At 43.3% G+C, this 12866-nt stretch overlaps 1 protein-coding gene across 1 annotated transcript in view; it reads right to left on the reverse strand.

Annotated features, from left to right (window-relative positions):
- HEG1 (heart development protein with EGF like domains 1) overlaps positions 1–12866 on the reverse strand; it is a gene marked incomplete at both ends in the record, with an annotated part of 85971 nt that overhangs the window by 58639 nt on the left and 14466 nt on the right. Inside the window, 3 exons of the mRNA XM_080696535.1 lie at positions 1408–1740; positions 10883–11035; positions 12305–12383. Coding sequence (XP_080552661.1) covers positions 1408–1740; positions 10883–11035; positions 12305–12383 — 565 coding nt within the window. The remainder of the gene's footprint in view (positions 1–1407; positions 1741–10882; positions 11036–12304; positions 12384–12866) is intronic.

A 12866-nucleotide genomic window follows, 5' to 3' on the forward strand; every position in this document is an offset into this window, starting at 1 on the left:
TATCTGCCTGCCAGATGAATCCTCCCCACATTTGCTTTAATAGTATCCCTCCATTATGCAAAACCTTTTGATGACTTTTCTCACTTCACCAAGTATGAACTGCCTGGTTTGCAAAATCTTCCATGATTGTCTCTACCCCATCCACACAACAGTCCCACTGGCTCTGTTGTGCACAATTGACGCCCTCCCCTAGGGAGGGTGCTGACCACGCTGTCCCTAAATGAGATCACACTTATCTTTCTCTCCTCTGTACTTTACTCATTGGTGTCCCGCTCCTCAGCCGCCCCTCCCACCTCACTCAGATTTGAGCCATAGGCTCACATCCTAGCTCTGAACCCTGTATGACCTTTCCAAATTCCTAAAATGAGAATAAATTGACCTTATCTGCTTTTTTTTTTTTTTTTAGCAGTACTGGGGATGGAACCCAGGGGCATTCTACCTCTGAGGTACACCCCCAGCCCTATTTTTTTTTTGTGTGTGTGTGTGTGTGTGTGTGTGTGTGTGTGTGTGTGTGGTACTGGGGTTCCTGGAAGCCCTTCTACCTCTGGGCTACACTCCCAGACCTATTATTTATACTTTTTTATTTGGAAACAGGGTCTCCTAAGCCAGCGCTCGCGCAGCTGGCTTCAAACCTGTGCGATCCTCCTGTCTCCGCCTCCCAAGCGCGGGGATTACAAGCGTGCGCCACCATGCCCGGCCCCAGCCCTATTTTTTAATTCTTTATTTTGAAACAGGGTCTCACTGAGTTGCAAAGGGCCTCACTAAGTAGCCGAGGCTATCCATGAACCATGATCCTCCTTTCTCAGCCTCCCAAATGCTGGAGTTATAAGCGTATGCCACCATGCCCAGCTCTAACATGCTTTTGTAAAGACTGAGAGAATAGACATGTTGGTAAATAGTATGTACCTAATCAGCACTAGTTTTGTCTTTTTCTCAATTAAATCTTACCCGTTGAACTCCAGCCCCTTTGCGAAATCCTTTGCTAAAAAATTGCAAGCCTCCAAGCTATGCAGTTAGAGCAAGGAAGAACAAATATTTGGCCACACCAACACAAACAAAACCACATCAGCACAACCAAACATCCCAGCCACACATCCCACCAGGCCTGAAACTGGAAGGAGAGAGTTGTGTGGCAGGACCTGTGGAGGAGAGGTGAGACCTGGATTCAGACTGACTGTGTGTAGCTGCCACAGGACTGACCGGGTCACTAGACACATCTGCACCCTCTTCCAGTCTGTATTATAAGCATGCCACAGCCAGGGGCATAAGTTATAGGGCTGATCTATCCCATCCCAAGAGCCCTGGAAGCACACAGTTGCTCAGGATGGGGGATAGAAGGAGGGTGGCAGAAATTTTGTTTTCCAGCACTAGGCACAGATGAAATGAACATGATCAGCACAAACTCACTCAAGGTGCTTCCCTGGGAAGTCAGAGCTGCTGCAAGCTCAGGTGAGTCCCCGGCAGGTGAAATGGGGAAGTTCTGTCTACTTGACTTCCTCCTTCCCTCAGCATGGGCTGTGTCAGCAAGGAGAGTGAGGTTTTCTGGCGCTTCCGAAGAAGTGTGGCTCATGCTGGAGGTCTGAACCATCACAACCCTCTTGGAGCCCACTGTTGAAAGCTCCTCTTGATTCTGATAAAAGGTGATGCTTTCTGTGTGAGGTTCAGTATTACTTTCTGGCCACTGGTTCCCGAAAGCAGCTGAAACAGTAAGAAAATACATCAGTAAGAACTTGATGGTTTCTAAGAAAAAAAACCTTCAGAAAAGAGCATGAACAGAGTATTTGAGGTTCTTGCTGACTTCACAGCTCTTTGGAAATCCCATTTTCTATTTTCCTCATTTGGGAACAGGGGTGGGCACTGTTGAAAAGCCTCTATGATGATGAATGAAGTCATTTCCATCCCGATGAGCGAGGCAACAATGGAAACCACCTGACAAGCAGAGGATGCAAGCAGGCAGAGCCACAGTGCACAGCTAAATGCCATGTGTGTGCATCACAGGCACAGAAGGAACAAGTGATCTCAGCACTGCTCAAAGGATAAGGGCAGCCACAAACATGATCCATAAGGGACCTTAGTAGCCACAGTTTAAAAATAACACAGTTTTAAAATGGTATTAGTTTAATAAATATTGTATTTCACTCAACGTGTCCAAAATATTGCCATTTAATATATGACTGATATAAGAAACAGAAAACTATTATTATATTGTTTTTGGCACTAAACCTTTAAATCCAGTTTTTTACTAGCCACATTTCACAAGCTCAATAACCACATAGATGGCTATTCATCCCTTACTAAACAGTGCAGTTCCAGATCAGTGGTACCAGAGGCAGTGACTCATATTTGGAGTGGGTTGTATAGTGATGATAAAAACTTCTATAAGAGATTCTGACAAACTTTTCTAAGGTAACAATTTACTCACCAAATCCCTGAGAATTACTGGTTTTATGCCTTCCATTCTGTTTCCTGGAGGGGGTAATTGGCAGAGGCCTCCTAGAAGGGGAGGGAAGTTGCCTAGGCATCTGGGCTTCTCTGGGTCCAGCCCCAGACAGGCAAGGCCTGACTTGGTTAGAAATGGGATGTGTAGGGGCATTTCCAGGGACAGCTACAGAGGTCTATACACTGAATTTGAGATCCTGGGATTATGGACAGCTATGACCCATAGGGAATGCTCCCCCTGTTCTATCTGAACTGCAAAGGCAAGCTGGCCTCCCAGAGGATGTAAAAGGGTTTAAGGATGCTTTCTCTATCTTCTTGGTTAACTGACCACAGTGATAAAAAGTACTCTCATAGGAAGTCAGAAAAAAAGTGGTTGTGGAGAGGCAAAGGGAACTCAGACTTTTGCCCCAAAGTTGCAAACTACAAGCAAAGAGAAGGTGATGAACTTAGCTCTAGAGCCCCAGCCACTGGGGACTGGCTGGCCTTGGAGAGAGCAGCAATGTCCCTTTCTTCAGGGAGTAAGAGTAAACGTTCCAGATGCCAGTCAGTTCAAGGAATTCCACTGCAGTCTCCAGGAGGAAAAGAATGGCCACATGCAGATAGGACATGGATTGCACTGAGCCACCCTCTCCCTCTGAGGATAGACTAAAGACATAAGAAAGAGGCTGGGGTTGTAGCTCAGCGGGACTGCACATGCCTCCTACATGCAAAGCCCTGGATTTGATTACCTGCAGCAGTGTACGTGCACAGAATGTAAGAAAGAAAAAATGCATACTATAAACAAAGGGCTGACAATAGTCCCAAAGTAACCTCACTAATCCTGCCACTATCATCAACTAAAATGCTGAATAAAGTAGTTTTAAAAAATATATCCAAATGCATTGCTGAGTTGGTGAGTAAGAAGAGAATCAAATCTTCTGAAGCCAAAAATGAGCCAAGGCCAGGAATAGAGAGTGAAGACTGAAGCTGGCACCTGCTCAACATGTGTGACTTTGAACTTTTCTGCTCTGATGGCTGAAGGAGGTGTGCGGTGGGAGGGAGATAGACTCTTCAGGAGGAAGTCTAAAAGGAAACCACTAAGCTGGGACCCCAAACGACTATACCTTGAGTATAAGGTAAATAGAAACAAATGTGCCCTGCAGAAGAGACAGCAAGGAAACCCGGCCTAAACCCTTGGTTTTAGGTGAAAAAATAAAATAAGGCCAGGCATGGTGGTTGGTGCACACTTGTAATCCTAGTACTCGGGAGGCTGAGACAGGAAGATCACAAATTCAAGGCCAGTGTTACCAATTTAATAAGGTCCTCAGCAACTCAGTAAGACCTTGTTTCAAAATTAAAAAAATAAAATAGGGTGGGATGTAGCTCAGAGGTAGAATGCTACTGGGGTCAGTCTTTAGCACACATGCAAAACAAACAAATAAATAAATCTCACTCAAGAACGTGTAACCATAAACCCAGCCTTTGTGTAAGGGTGTAGCACCAATGTACATTACCAGTTGAGGTAATGTGCACTAAAGTTGAAGATGTACTTAAAAGTAGTCTTAAACTTTGTGAATATACTCTTTAAAATGGTGAATTTTATAGTACATAAATTTTATCTCAAAGGAGCCCGCATAGGTACACATATACTATGAATAATAGGGAGGTAGGAGAGTGGTCCTAATTGTGTCTCCAGCTATCTGGCAGAAACTAATGCAAATACTCTCTGGATGAACATACCTTCTAACTAATTTCTATAGTTTGTTGATAAAATTCTAACAAATTAGAGACTGCAGTTAAAAATCACAAAATATGCAAGGTGACAAAGCATCCATAAGCAGAAGTCAGCAAATCAGGCAAGTGACACTTCAAATACTAGAATCACCAAAGTATACATGTTTGTAAAACTATATAGAAGTGAGAGAAAAAAAGACTCTAATGCCAAAAATATTTGAAATAAGTTCTAGAAATGGAAATTCTAAAAACGAAAAAATTTAACAAAATTAGATTCAACAACAGATTAGATATGGCTGAAGAGAGAATTAAGAATTAGATGATAAGAGAATGCCAAGAATAAAATTTTTAAAAAAGTGTGAGCAAGAGGTTAAAAGCCAAAATAAAGTGAGACAGTCCAACACACATCTAACTGGAGTTCTAGGAGAAGTATAGGAAAAGTGGCAATATTCAAAAAGATAATGGCTGAGAACATTCCAGACATGATAAAAAGCATAAATCTTTGAACTTAGAAGTTCAACAAAATCTTAAGAAGCTAAAAAAAAAAAAAAGAAATATGTACGCATAGAGAAACTAGAAAAAACCACAGATGGTAATTAGGCTAATAGCTGATTGTTCAATTGCAATAATAGAAGCCAAAAGACAGCGGATAAATATTTTCAACGCGCTAAGAGAAAAAAACCATTTTCAGTCAAAGCTGAGTTTATCAACCACATCCACTAAAGGAAATTATAGAAGATTGATTTTAAGCAAAGGAAATCTTAGATGACAAATATCAGATGCAAAATGATAAAATGCGCAGAGAAAATGGCAACTGTGTGTGCATTACATCTAAAAACATCGAATTTATGAAAAATAATATAATTTCTCACTAGTGGGATTAATAAAACCAGGAACAAATCTTGTTCAAGAATCTGCAAGGGGATGATCAGAATCATGTGATATATAGAGAGGGTAATTTTAAGTTGTGTGAAAATGCATTAAAGTATTAAAGTACTTCAAACTGAATGTAGTGGCACAATGCCTATACCCAGTACTTGGGAGGCTGAGATAGGAGGATCCCAGGTTCTAGGACACCTTCAGCAACTTAGCGAGACTCTAAGCAATGCAGAAAGATCCTGTTTCAAAACAAAAAATAAAAAGGGTTGTAGATCAGGAGAATGCCCCTGGGTGTAATCCCCAGTACCACAAAGAGAGGGAGAGGGAGAGGGAGGAGGAGAGGAGAGGAGAGGGAGGAGAGAAGAAGAGTGGGGATGGGGGAGAGGGACCAAAAAAAAAAAAAAAAAAAAAAAGGAAAGGAAAAAACAAACCTCAAGCTGACCCTTGAGAAAAGAGTATATCACTTCCAAACTAGTAGAGCCTATAATGACAAAATTTCCATAGAGAAAAATCAATGAATATTGCCAAAACAATGACAACAAACTCAAACAGCAATATAAGCATGTTGTCTAGAGATATGGACAAAATTACTAAAAGAATCAATCAAAAGGGTTAACATGATTGATTCTGGAGAGCAGAAAATTCTGATGGTAGAGTGGTCAAGGTTTTTATAATAGCCTTGCAAAATTTATTTGATCTTTAAATGGTAAGATTTTGTTTTGTTTTTGTTTTTGTTTTTGTGGTACTGGAGATTGAACTCAGGGGCATTCTAACTCTAACCCATACCCCCAGCCTTTTTTTTTTTTTTTTAATTAAAATGGGATCTTGCTAGGTTACTGAGACTCACTATGTTACAGAGATTATAATCCAACCTGGGATCCTCCTGTCTTAGCCTCCCAAGTTTTGGGATTACAAGTGTATACCACCATACCTTGTTTATATATAATAAAACTTAAAAACTAAAAATTTTAGAAGTTGAATGACACACCACAGTAAATGTCTATAGTGCCTGATAAAAGTTTAATATCCTTAATAAATGAAAAAAAAAATTTGCAGGTCTGGGGATGGAATCTAGGGGCATTCTACCTCTGAGATATACCCTCTGCCCTCTTTTTTATTCTTTATTTTGAAACAAGGTCTCACTAAATTGCAAAGGACCTCACTAAGTAGCTGAGACTGTCTGCAAACTGTGATCCTCCTGTCTCAGCCTCCCAAATGCTGGGATTACAAGCGTGTGCCACCATGCCTGGCTAAATGAAAAACTTAAAAAATTTCTCTAACACATATCATAGACAAATAATATGACTATATAATTCTCAAAGAAAATATGTATGTGAAAAAGAAACACATGAAAGTACTGTCAGAAAGCAAAGAAATACAAACTTAAACTTAAAAAGACCTTTTTTTGTGTGCAGTACTGGAAATGGAATCCAGGTGCCTTCTACCTCTGGGGTAAACCCCTAGACCTATTTTATATACTTTTTATTTTTTTGTTGTTTTTATTTTTTATTTTTTATTTTTATTTTTTGCAGGTCTGGGGATAGAACCCGGGGGCATTCGACCTCAGAGCTACACCCCTTGCCCTATTTTTTATTCTTTATTTTGAAACCGGGTCTCATTGAGTTGCAGAGGGCCTCACTAAGTAGCTGAGGCTGTCCGCAAATCAGGATCCTCCGGTCTCAGCCTCCTGAATGCTGGGATTACAAGCATGCGCCACCACTCCTGGCTTACTTTTTATTTTTGTAAACAGGGTCTCACTAAATTGCTAAGAGCCTCACTAAGCTGCGGAGGCCGACTTCAAACCTGCGATCCTCAATGCCTCAGCCTCCCAAACTGGAATTACAACCATGTGACACCATGCCCAACCTTTGAAAAGATTTTTTTTTTTTTTTTTTGCCAGGACGTGGTGCTGTACAACTGTAATCCTAGCATTCGGGAGGCGGAGACCGGGAGGATTGAAGTTTGTGGACAGCCTTAGCTACTTAGCACGGCCCTTTGCAACTCAGTGAGACCCTGTTTCAAAAATAACAAAAAGGACTAAAAAATAGGGCTGGGGGTGTAGCTCAGAGGTACAGTGCCCCTGGGTTCTATCCCCAGTACCTATGCCTATCAAGTTGGCAAAAACTTAATGTCATAGTAGGTACAGAAAATAGACATTTTCATAATTCATTGGTAAGAATGTAATTGATACAGTCCTTTTTGGTGAGAAATTTTGAAATTCATTGCAAAAACCTTAAAAATAGACATCATGCCCTGGCATGGTGGCGCATGCTTGTAATCCCAGTGCTTGGGAGGCTGAGACAGGAGGATTGCACAGGTTTGAAGTTAGCCTCAGCTACTTAGTAAGGCTCTCAGCAACTTGGTGAGACCCTGTTTCTAATAAAATATGGGGGAAAAAATAGATCTGGGAGTATAGCCCAGAGGTACAAAGCCCCTGGGTTCCATCCTCAGTACCACCAAAAACAAACAAACAAACAAACAAACATATATTTTGATCCAGGAATTCCACTTCTTTTTTTTTTTTTTTTTTTTTTTTGGTGGTACTGGGGTTCCTGAAAGCCCTTCTACCTCCGGGCTACACTCCCAGACCTATTTTATATTTTTGAAACAGGGTCTCTTATGCCAGCGCGGCTGGCTTTGAACCTGCGCAATCCTCCTGTCTCCGCCTCCCAAGCGTGGGGATTACAAGCATGTGCCACCACACCCGGCTAGGAATTCCACTTCTGGGAATTAATTCTCTAAGGAAATTGTGAAGGAGATACACACAATATTAGGCATAAGGAAGTTTACCACAGCCTTGTTTATAATACCGAAAATTGGAAACAACCTAACTTTATACAATAAGGAAAGTTAACTTAATTATGAGATAACACAATTTTATAAAGGACCAAAATGTTACTGATACACTTAGTTATATTTTGTACTCACTTTATTTTTTAGTGCAGACAAATGGTATGTGCCATGTAATCTTGCTACTAAATATGTATTTGTTTAAAGATGAGTCTCTTGAGCCAGCACAGTGGTGCATGCCTGTAATCTCAGATACTTAGGAGGCTGAGGCAGGAGAATCAAAAGCTCAAGGCCATCCTGGGCAACTTAGTAAGACCCTGTCTCAAAAATTAAAGGGGGTGGAGTATGGGTATGTAGCTCAGTAGTAAAGCATTTGCGTGAAGTCTCTGGGTTTAATCCCCAGTACCAGCACCAAAAAGGGAATGTGTGTGTGTGGGGGTAGTTTCTTAAGAAAAAGAGCAAAAATGGCTGGTATCTTGGTAAAAGTACCCCAGGAAGTCATGGTGATCCCCAGAATGCCTCCTTAAGGAAATGAATTTCTGAAATATAAACACATGAATGGCTTTTGAATGTAAAGCTGAAGGTCTGATGAGTTACTTGTGCCTGTGTTGCTTGACCCTGAATACCTAACCACTGTTAGTACCAGCTGTGGCTACAACTAGTGGCCTTGTCAAAGATTGTTGGCCAATGGCCATCTCTCCAGAGTGGCTGGAGAAAAAACACATGCTTGGTCAGTGCTGCCACTGCTGGGCCCTGTGACCTCAGGGACCTGGTGGCTTGAAGTTACATCTTCTACCCTCTTCTTAGAAGACAGCTGGATGGCGAGAAACTATTAGGTTTAGGGTACCCTGCACCTAGGGGTCTATCCCTTTCTTCTCTCAGAAACAAAGGAAAACATTAAAACTTTGCTTGTTTACCCTCTACCTTGTGAATATGTGTTCTCTGTATAAAGTAAATGAAATTGCTTCCAGCTTCATACCTGGACCTAGAAATTCAGCTCCCAGTAAGGGGCAGTGGATAATGCACAGCCTAGGGTTAGAGTCAGACCATCTTCTCGTTCTACCACTTCCATGTCCTATGACCTCAAGTGAGAAAAAGAATTTTCCCATGCCTTGGCTCCCCATCTAATATGGGGCTAGGGGATAGTAAGAGTATCTATTTCACTGGGCCTTGTAAAGATGACAGAGCATATACACATAAGAACATAGGACAGCAGCTGGTACATGGTAAGGGCTAGATATGTTACAGCTACTGAACAGATTTTAGATTATCAACGTTAACAAATAGGTTTGGGGTGACTTTTGCAGGCATGTCCAAGTGGTCATGGTTCAGTCTCCCAGTCTCTTCCAGGCAGCTGATTAGAGCTGGTACTAGAGCTGAGAGCCCCTGTACTTCCCAGAATCCTTCTTGGAATCTAGGAGCCCACTTCAATGAAAGGACTGAGACTGGATGAATGGGTGCTGGAACAGCTTGTGCCTTGTGTTCTGCTCCATGTCACCTGTCCTAGGATGTACAGGGGAAATTTAGGGGCACAGGGTAAAACCAGAACCTCTTCCATCATAACAAGCCCCCAGTGTCACTGGCTGAGGGTTCCAAAAGAATAGGATCTCACAGCCCCCGGATCAACTCTGGATTTCCTTCTACTTCTTTTCTTGCCTATACCCTCTTCCTTTGAAAAAGCATTAATAATGCAGCCCTGGCAAGCAATGGCCCAGCCACCACCACCATCACCCCATTCAAGGTCTCAAGAAGAATGATGGCTCTAAAGCAAAGATATTTTCTAAAGTCTAAGGACTAGCTAGCCTTTCCAAGCCCCAAGTTATTCTGGGTTGCTGTGGATGAGCTCTGCTTGTGGCTCCTACTTGGATCTGTGTGAGCCCTGGGTAGGACAGTCATTGGGAGGAGAGTGAACAGGACTCTATGGGGACCTGCTGTGCAGGGAAAGGCATCAGGGAGACTGTTCTCTGAGTGGAAAAGAGAAATGGCCCTAGAGACACAAGTGGGAACTGCCCTCCTACAGAACATGGGGAAACAGGAGCAGAAAGATAAAGCAACTAGCAGAGGTCACACACAGCAAGAGACAGGAAGACACTGTCCCACCAGCCTCCCAAGGAATCGTCTGGAGGAGACAGCATCCTGAGGGCACCTCGCCCAGGCTAGCTCCCCAGGTGATCAGAGATAATCATTCAAACCCCACACAGGGGCCACAGAAATTGATCTACACCAGCCAACTGCATAGTGGAACTGGCATACCCATTTCTCAGATATTTCTTGAGCTGGAAATACTCTTCTTCCTTCTACACTCAGTGCCTTGTGTCAGACTATACTTTCCCTTGTGTCATGAATGGAGGTTAACTAGAGGGTTTCATTGCTCTGCCTGATTTCTTCCCCTTGAGTTGACAAGTTCCACGTCTGTAGTGTCTTAATATTCCAAAACATCTGCTTGTGAACCAGTACCACCAGGGATGCTGGCACAGGCGGGAATAGTATTTCCTAATTAGCAGCTGCTACAGAGTCAACTCCTCATCGTCCCCCAGTGATTTGGGGATTTGGGGCTTGCATTGTTCTGAGCAGCGGAGGGAGAGTGTATGGGGAGTGTGCCCTGTCATCTAAAGAGGCAATTTCCTCCCAACGGGCCACCCCACCTCGCCATCAAGCACAGCAGAGGGCCAGATGTCAAGTACTGCCAGCTACATGTTTGTGTGCTGGGGCACAGAGTTGAAGAACGGACCCTTTATTTTCATGTCCCTCCGTTTGGATACAGATTTCACTAACGTATGCAGTGCCATGTGTTCAGTGTTTTCACATGCACTAGCTCCTGTAATGCTCATGATGGCCCTGTCAAGTGGGAACTGTCCTCCTACAGAACATGGGGAAACTGAGGAGCAGAAAGATGAAGCAACTAGCGGAGGTCACACACAGCAACAGAGACACGATCTGACCCCGGTCTCATTCCATCATACTCCAGCTCATTCCAGAAGGCTCCGAGGCTCTGGCCAGTGCAGCCAAGCCAAAGTCCCACTGGCCTTCAAACTTCAGCCTTAAACACAATTGCACTGACCTTGTTTCTCCCTCAGGGGAATGAAATGGTGCCTATCACAGGGGCTTAGAATCAGACAGACGTGGTTTGGCAACAGCTGCACGTTATTAGCTGGGAGAATGAACAAGAGGACTTCTAAATGAGCTTCTGACTCAGAGATGATTTTTATGCATACTGAAAAGAATGATGATAAAGAGAGTAGAGCCAGAATGGAGGACCGAGTGTGAGGGAAACAAGAAGAGTCTATTCGCAAAATGTGAAGTTCAGGGTGATGTTATAACTTCCAAGTGAAAACATCCAGGAAAAGATTTAGGACTGTGGATTAGATAAAAGAACAAGAGATGGCGTATGAGGGGGAAAGGGAAGACTGAGAGTTAATTTAAGGGAAAATTGAATCTGGAGGGAGATAGAGCTGGCGACAGAGAGGTGGGTGACACGGGAAGGACAAGATGGAATTAAAGGTAGAGGCTAGCGGAGAGGGAGGCAGCGGATGCTGAAGGGCAGCAGGGGCCACGGGCGCCAGGCGCAGGCGGCCCTGGCCTTGCCAGGTGTGGCTTGGTGGATGAGATGAAGGTCACAGTACTAGGGCCAAGGCTCATGAGGAGAGGTTCTGGAGCAGAAGGACTCTCATCATGCCTGTGGAATTCCCCATTCCCACCCACTCTAGGATCCTGACCTTGAAAACCCCTCTTAGACCTATGTATGGGGTCGGTGCCTTATACCTACACTGTTGTATATCCCAACATTAGTTTCTTATGCCTACAAGAGTGAGTTTCTCTAATTTTTAAAGATTTTCCTAAAATTCAACTGCTCACCTAGGGAAGGGAAAAAAGAACATTTAAAGGGGAGGAAGAGTAGGGCGTGGTGGTGCACGCCTCTGATCCCAGCAGAGACAGGAGGGTTGCAGGTTTGTGGCCAGCCTCCTCAACTTAGTGAGACCCTGTTTCAAAATAAAAGAATAAAATAGAGCTGGGGGTGTAGTTCAGAGGAAGAGACTTTCAGTCTCTTCTGGTTTTGGTTCCCTTTTAGTATGATGGGTGGCCATAGGCTAAAAAGAAATGGAACGTTGTTCACAGGTTCTTCCAAGAGAGTGAAATTATGCTTCTAAGAGATCCAGCCACACATTTTACAATCTGCAGTGTGTTTTCTACAGGATAATGTAGAGGTCCTAAATCATCCTTTTAGATCCTGACTTTGAGTGGCAGGCACAGGGGTATGCTGCCCTCTCTTACAGAAGTGAAGACTGAGGCTCAGCACTGAAGTCATCTGCACAGCCATTCCAAAAATAGGTGGCAGTGACTGGAGTCCTGCTCTTTAATTCTAGTGTCCTTCTCAATTCACCCCACCCAGATGTAAACCACTGAGGGCTGAGGAGAGAAAAGCTCGGGCAGCCTTTCCTAAACTAGTTCTGGCATGTGGCAGGCCTCCCTAGCTCTCACCCACGCTGGTTGGCACCATTCATTCTGGCCAAAGTTGGCTGAGTTGTAAGGGCGTCCCCACTTTCTCCAAAGGTGACCACAGCCTTTAAAACGGATAACAACCAATTAGTCTAACCCTCAGATGACAGGGGTGAGGCCCAAAAAGAGTAGTAACAGTTTCAAATTCACAGTAGAGCCAGTGAGTAGCATTTTTGAATATATTTTTTTAAAGTAACATTTGGCTGGGCATGGTGGCACATATTTGTAATCCCAGTACTTGGGAGGCTAAAACAGGAGGATTGCAGGTTTGCAGCCAGCCTCTGCTACTTAGTCTCTCCAAAACTCAGTGAAACCTGTTTCATAATGTAGCACACTTGTAATCCCAGCGCTTGAGAGGCTGAGACAGGATTCACACAGGTTCGAAGCCAGCCTCGGCTACTTAGTGAGGCTCTCAGCAACTTAGTGAGACCCTGTTTCCAAATAAAGTATAAAATAGGTCTGGGAATATAGCCCAGAGGTAGAAAAACCCCTGGGTTCCACCCCCAGTACCACACATACAAAAAAAGAAAAAGAAAAAAGAAAAAGAA

This window comes from Muscardinus avellanarius, assembly GCF_963383645.1.
Source record: "Muscardinus avellanarius genome assembly, chromosome: 5".
Taxonomy (NCBI): domain Eukaryota; kingdom Metazoa; phylum Chordata; class Mammalia; order Rodentia; family Gliridae; genus Muscardinus; species Muscardinus avellanarius.